Source organism: Triticum aestivum, chromosome 5A (genome assembly GCF_018294505.1).
Source record: "Triticum aestivum cultivar Chinese Spring chromosome 5A, IWGSC CS RefSeq v2.1, whole genome shotgun sequence".
Classification (NCBI taxonomy): domain Eukaryota; kingdom Viridiplantae; phylum Streptophyta; class Magnoliopsida; order Poales; family Poaceae; genus Triticum; species Triticum aestivum.
Window position 1 is genome coordinate 567721931 of NC_057806.1, and position 7598 is coordinate 567729528.

General features: G+C 41.9%; 1 protein-coding gene across 2 annotated transcripts; it reads right to left on the reverse strand.

Moving 5' to 3' along the window:
* Positions 1-281: 281 nt before the first annotated feature.
* Positions 282-5848, reverse strand: LOC123104845 (potassium transporter 18). 2 transcript variants are annotated; one of them, XM_044526753.1, is made up of 10 exons: positions 5591-5848; positions 5059-5227; positions 4518-4743; positions 3660-3905; positions 2831-2881; positions 2262-2519; positions 2123-2175; positions 1834-1948; positions 1499-1753; positions 282-1401 (listed from the first exon to the last, which is right to left on the reverse strand). In XM_044526753.1, the coding sequence occupies exons 2-10, from the start codon at positions 5176-5178 to the stop codon at positions 368-370; spliced, it is 2358 nt and encodes a 785-aa protein (XP_044382688.1). In that variant the 5' UTR covers positions 5179-5227; positions 5591-5848; the 3' UTR covers positions 282-367. The 2 variants fall into 2 exon arrangements, with proteins under 2 accessions (XP_044382688.1, XP_044382687.1); XM_044526752.1 differs by having other exon boundaries at positions 5587-5848.
* Between the last annotated feature and the right edge of the window lie 1750 nt (positions 5849-7598).

Consider the following 7598-nt stretch of genomic DNA (forward strand, 5'->3'; position numbering starts at 1 on the left):
AAGTTCAAAGGCACCAGTTGTTTTATAACGAAATGCAAATATTTCGCTGATCCTCAAAATAACACAAAATTTCAAAAGAAGTTTCATCAAAATTTTAAACCTAAACCTTGGTGCAATACGATGGTAACAAGTTGACTATAATATGATATGTATTCGCATCTTAATTCCATAATTTGATTCAGATTCGTATCTGGATTTGCACTGCACTGAAAATTGCCATTTTTTTTTTACTAAAATTTACATGTGCCATTTTATTAGTACTAAAATCTACATGTTCCAGATATGTAAAATCAATTAATCATCATTTCTGTAGAGTTCTCCTGTAAAATAATCTACACACAAACACAGTGATTTACATCCACTTTAGCTACACATAGAACACCTGCCCAACATTCAACAGGCTCTCATGGGGAACATTGAAGATGGCGCTGTTCTCCCTGCAGATCTTCCTCAGGAAGGCGTAGAGGTAGTCGATGGCGAGCTTCTTCAGCGGCCCCGAGTCCCTGCGAGCTCTGATGACGGTGTTCCCAAGGATGTGCACGACCCCGGCGTCCCTGCACGAGTTCAGGAACGCGACCTCGTCGCCCACGGTCTCAAACCCTGGGGTCGCCGTTGTAGCCTGCGCCGACGACATGGCCCCCAGGCGGTTCGGGGAGCGCACCGGCACGATGGAGTCACGGGAGGCGTAGCTGAGGTCGGCGGCGGACCTGGCGTCACTGCTCACCTCGTCGATCAGCTCCTGCTGGTCCAGGGCACTGTACTCATCGGAGTCCGAGTACTCCTCCATCATGCTCTCCAGCCGGATGAAGAGCAGCAGGCTGCTGAATAGCATCTTCTCGAAGTCGTCGTCCTTCCTGTGGATGTCCTTGTAGCCGTACCGCGCCACGCAGCGGAACATGTGGAAGTTCTTGGGGCCAATCCGCTTCACCAGGAACCGCTCGTCCAGCGGCACTGTGTACACCGGCAGGTACTTGACGCAGACGAACACCAGGGTGGAGTGGATCGCCGGGAGGTTGGTGATGAAGTGTGAGAAGATGTGGGGGACGCCGCTCGCCAGCTCCGTGTACACCAGACCTATCCCGGGTACCCGGACCAGGCCGAGGCTCGGGCCAAGGCCTAGGATCCACGCCATGGACACCTTGCTGTGCATCTCGAACTCGTAGCGCTTGAGCGTGCCGTAATGCCACACATACATGACGAGGAGGATGGCGGCGGCAAACACGAGAGGAACCCAGCCGCCCTGGTCAATCTTCTTCATGACGGCGGTCAAGTACGGGATCTCGACGACCAGTGACAGCGCCGTGAAGAGGACGACCAAGGCCCAATGGCTGCGCCATACCAGCAGCATTATGGGGACCATGAGAAATGTTGTCACAAGCATGACCATTATCACAGCTGTACCTGTTTTTGCAGCATGCAACACTCATGTTAGCAACAGAGCAGAAACACACATCGCAACCGCTGAAATTTTGGAAAAAAATACAAGTATTTCATTTACCATAAGCATTTGCAATCTGGGACTGATTCTTGAATCCAGCGGTGACGGCAATACAGAGAATCATGAGGATCCAATTAATATCAGGACTGTATATCTGGCCAAGATACTTCTTCGATGTATGGATGATCTTCACCCTGGGGAAGCATCCCACCGCTAGCGCTTGCTTGATAATTGAGTACGTCGCGGAAATGGTTGCCTGGCTAGAAACTATTGCAGCAGCTGTTGCAACGACAAATGCTGGCCAAAGTATACGCTCTGCGCCAAATAATCGTGTCACTATGTATAACCAATACAGCAATCACTTAATCGGGGAATTCCCTATGTCCGAATTTTACCTGGAAGAGAAAAATAGAAGGAGTGGGAGACTTTGTCTTTGTGCATGGCTATATATGCAGCTTGACCAGTATATTGCAAAAGAAGACATGGGAACACAACCGTAGTGAAAGCAATCTGCGTTTCGAAATGATAAAGGATGTTAGCAAGCAAACTGACTGATTAAAGTACTCATGTGAAAGTTATATTGGTAGATCTACAACCTCTAACAAAATAAAACTGAGTGCATTCCTCTTAAAATGCAGATTAATATATGCATAGCGAAGAACAATCACAGCCAACATATGGTACCTGAATAGCTTGTACGGGAAAATATGAAAGGTCAGCAAACAGTGCTTCTGTCCCTGAACCATGAGCCAAACAGTCAGGTCAGGTTATTGCCAGGTTAAAAGGACAAGCCACCATATGAAATAAGGTAAGAATTCCAGACCTGTTATGCTGAGCATAATTCCTCCCAGGGAAGCCCAGCTAGTCTTCCCTCGCTTAAAATAACGATATACATAAACAGGATTGAATGCCTTGAGAACCGACCTATCATATGTATAAATGTTTACAGCCCCCAGGATTCCAATAAGTATGAACCAAACAAATACTATTGGTGCAAAAAGCCAGCTGACTTTGTCTGTGCCATAGTGCTGCATACTGAACAGTCCAATCAGTATCACCACGGAGACTATTACAACCACATCTGTCATGGGAAAATAATAAAATGAGTCAGCTAATCATAGGTCTAACTCGGTATTATTTGTATAACATTAACTGTTCCCATGCACACCAGCACTACAAAGTTCCTACAATAAAAGGCAATGCTTCAAATCACAGTTAGAATGTTAAGCTTATCATTACACAGAGAAAAGAATATGGTGAATTATTTAAAGTTGGAATCAACAGTTCTGGTTAAATTAACATCAATTGCAAATTTTGGCATCCTCCTCTGAGATGCACATGGTAAAGCTAATAAAAGCAGAAAACTGTAGTAATTTCAAATTGCACATGTACCATTTCCCATTCTGGGCTCTTCGACCTTTATTCCACCAGTTGCAGAAAGAACTGCAAATTGTACAGCAGTTGTTAATATCAAGTCACTTGGGTTATTGGGTAAAACTTAACAGTAGAATTATGGAATTACAAGCATCACAAAGAAGATATGTAAAACAGCTAAAATTGAAAGAAATCAGTAAAGCAACACTTGTCTGTTGTGGACAAAAATGATACGGAGTAGCTGGTAATCTCAGATGCTCCATCTAGCACTCTACAGGCAGCTATGTACAAGGATCGTTATCGTTATCTGTACAGGTTTATCATTCCCTAGCTTGTGATTTTTATACTAGTATGGTAGTTAAGGACTTAAGAGATTGGGATCAAGTAAGTTATGAAAGATAAGATTAGTTTCTTGAGTTAGGGGCAAGCCCTCTTACATAAGGGCTGCCACATCCTCTGGTTGAAATAAGCAGAGAATAAACCAATATTCCCAAAATCTTTCTCCTTTCCGCCCCTGAGTGCAGCTGCCTTCGCAGCTCTTGGGGCCACGGTGACTTCGAGCAAGCCCTAGAGCCATTATTGCCAGGTCGTGTACTGGATACATGACATCTTATATCATGAAAATGGTTTATGCAATTGCTTCGCATCTCATTGCAAACCAATTGGTGTAATATGCTTCAAATAAATATCTGGCATGCATTTTTTCCCAAATATTTCTGGTTTTTGGTAATATAATATGATTCTTAGTAGGCCAAAGATAGGTTCATGTCAGGCTGAAAGCTCCCCGTTCTCCTAACAATATCATTTTTGAGAAATCTGATACTCCATGAAACATGCATGCACTCACCTGATATGGCAGGAGTGAGAATTCCATCTCCAACAGCCATGCAAGTACCAAAAAGTACAAGAATAAGAATGACATTCTTTCTGAGTTGGTGCCCCTCTAACCATCTTTTGATCTTTGCAGCAAGAGACTTCTCATGATATGTCTGACGGCTGTATGTTGTTAGGTCTTCATCGGTTTTATGTTGATTGGGAATAATGCTTATCTTTGCATGCCGGCAAAGCAATGAATAAAGAGCAAAAGTTCCACCTGAAATTACAGAAAAGCTATTAGAAGATGCAGAGAAACACAAGGGGTGCTGAAATAGCAGTAAACTCATAAGCATCCCTATTTTAGGCAGAGTGTCTGTGCAACGCAATGGTGTCTTATACTAACATATGTGTCTTATTGTCTATGGCACACTAAACTTTGTGCCCTACTTGGGGCAGCCGCACAGACAAAACTTGTGGCAACTAAGCAGAAGAACACGGGTCCATCTTAGAATGATGGCTTTATTGTCTATTATCAGCCTTTTCTGATGATAGGATTACTTAAATACAAACCAACTTATTTTTACATGGGAAGGATAACTAGTTTTATTTTTGTTCGAAGTGTTAAGAAAAATCTCTTTATGTGGGACAGTAGAAAGTTTAGAGCCGAACCAATAGAAGGCCTACATAACTGTAATGTTGCATGGATTTTAGGAAGCTCTTGACCAGAATTTCCTCTGTATGACCATACATTAGTTTTTCATTTTCAGGTGGTCTTCAGATGTTCATAGAACATGCTGTATGTATTACTGCATTATCTCAAACAAATAAGACAGACCAGGACCAGCTATGAACAGTTTAACATTTCCATAACTGAGGCAGAAATTCTTACCTTGGCCATTATCGCTTGCCCTCAAGACGATAAAAACATATTTAACGAGTGGAATGAGAGTAAGCGAGTAGATAATAAGCGAGAGTGCCCCAATAATTTGCTCGGTGTCTTCTATCTTCTCAGGAAAGATGTTGTAGAAAACATAAAGAGGCGATGTGCCTAAATCCCCAAACACCACACCAAGGCTTTGGAAAGCTAGTTGTAGCATCAAAACTGTTGGATAGGTCTGCACATACAACAGGGGGGGAAACAGGGCAAAAACAAAATTACTTAGCATACTTTATCTATTCATTTTTTTTCAGAAGTTCAAAATAAAGACACCAAATGACTCTGCATCTTAGGCAAAGCATATAGATAATTATCAGGGAGAATGCTCTACAAAACACAAAACTGTGATGTTCAATGCTAAAGCCATGTTGTTAAGAAAGCACATTAGGTGTTCCATGACCTTTATGGATTGTGTCAAACAAAATACTGCATCCTATTGGCTAAGGTTCAGATATAGAAAACTGACAAATACTTGGATGATGATAGCAATCACCTTTTCTCTGTACATATTCCTCAGTCTCCCGGCCTCTGCATCCATGGGCTGATCAAGACTCTTTTCCAGCTCCCACATCGCCCCCTTGCTGGTGTCTTCATTCGTCGAAACGGTCTCCATGAGGTTCAGATTTCAGGCCAGTCAATCAGCAGCAGAAGTATGTCACAAACTGCAGGCATAAAGAAGTCAAGAACTATCTCAGTCTATTGCTGCACAGAGTACATGACCACCAACGACAACATATCTCATTTTGATTACGAATCTAAACGAGAACATGTGGTTCCAAGACCAAGAGGCTCAGAAACAGTCAAAGGTAACCACAAAAATCCAGATGTTCAATCAAATTAGTTCTCCAGATTTGAATCCGAGCACAAGACTCCAGCTGCATACATACACATACAGGAGAGCAAGGCCGGGGCGAAGACCAGAGGGTTCCAAAAGGCACAGAGGCAGTCAAAAGCAACCAGAAAGGTCCAGATGTTCAAATCTGTTCACGAGAAAGATTCGGGGGGCCGGGACGGCGAGCACCTGCCTCAGGGGACCAGCGACACCTCGTCAACCATGCGTGGCAATGAGCTCGGCCGGTTCCGGCGAGGACGGAGGGACGCCGCCGCGGCCGCCGGTGAGGAGCTCGGCCGGTTCCGGCGGGATGGGCGCCGCCAGGTGTGGGGAGGGCCGGGGAGAAAAGTTGGAGTTTTGCTTCTTGCGGCGCAGTCTTTCTTTTTCTGTCAGAGTTTCGGATGTGGAGCAGAGAGGAGTGGAGATGATTTGGAACTTGTCGCTATACGGCGTGTCTCCAATAATTCGAGGAGCATAAATGGGAGCCATTGATTGGCTTATTGTTATTGCGCTGTCAAATTCGTTTTATTTTTATTTATTTTCGAGGAACCGGCAGGAGCGCTGTCAAAATCATGCACAATGTCAACATCAGCGTATGGGGTGTTTGTTAATCCACCCAAACCTTAGCATAAAAGTCAAAACCGAATTCTTTTTGTGCCATGTCGATGTCACCCATGTTAGTGAGTTTGCGAGTTTTGTTATCCTTGAGAGGTTGTCTCGGCAAGTTAGTCATTGTATACATGGTGACGGCTTACCTCGGCATACTATAATGGAATTTTAACTTGTCTATGGCTACTTAGATTGTTAGTTAAGTGATGATGGTGGTACTTTGCGAAGAAAAAAAAATGATGATGGTGCGTCATTCGCTTGTTCATCATGTAAGACAAGACAACTGGCGTTCTGAATAGGATCCCGATGCTAGCGGACACGGTTGTCCGCATCATGATCCAAATAATTAAACCACCGTCTTTGAAAACGACTTGGCACGAGATGAATCATGCCACCACATACGAGAGAAACCTAATCAAGATTCTTATCGGAGGCAATAAGACAACAACAGGAACCTAATGACAACTTATTTTCTGTTTGCATTTGAAATAATCTAAGTGGGCACACAATTTATTTTTTGAGAAGTTCTCTAAGTGGATCCACACGGTAGCATGTCTCTTCTTTCCTTGAAAAAGACATGCCCACAAGATTAAACAAGGGGATTTATGCCAACATTTGGCCCAACCATGAACCATCCATCTGCCCCATGAAAGGCCCACCAAACTAGAATGTGTGGATTGAGCTCTTATGTGCCGCTTTAGGATCCCTCAAAAAAATGTGTTGCTTTTGGGCAGTTGCGATTCAATATTAATATAAATGGGGTCTTAAACTTTGGTATATTTTTTCATCTATAATTCATATTTTATATAAAAGTTTTTTTATTAGTAAAAAAATGTTGTAAAAATGTTTTATGTTTATCAGTTCAGAATAAAATTTTAATGTGTTGTCTAAGGGCTATTCCTATATGTGATAAAAAGTGTACTATGACTTAGGAAAAATGTTCATGGTCTGAAAATGAAAATATGAATGTGTTTCAAAATAAATGTTCATGCATCATAATAACATTATCCGTGTTCATGAATAAAATATGTTTGTATATAAAAAACTAATATATATCAAAATAAAAAATATATATGTTTTGAAAAGAACATCTATTTGTGGAAAAGATAGAGTTATGAAAACTTAATTAAATGTATAATTAAAAATATTCATGCATCTGCAATAAAATTAAGGAAACGGTAAAAACAAGAAAATGAAAAAAAATAAAACTAACAAATTTAAAATGAAAAAACCTGAAAAAAACAGAAAATGGAAGGAAACAAAAAAGAGAGAGGCAACAAATATGAAAAAAAAAATGTTGAGTTTAACCTTTGAATTTTCCAATAAACAACCATGGAGATGTTTCTTTTTGCCTTTTTAGGTCTACGGGTCCAATGTGACTAATACTATGCACGTATTGCTAAGAAAATTTTGTCAGGAGATATGGTCTACCTTTTGTCGTCAAAGAAGAAAGGAAAATGGCTCACCGGAACCCTCTTGACTGTATTTTATGAAGCGTGCAGATTCTCTACTTTGTTGTGACAAAGGCATCCCTGACTTTGCCACATGATCAAGAATGAAAGGATGGGATTGTTGCAAGTACTGTTCTGAGC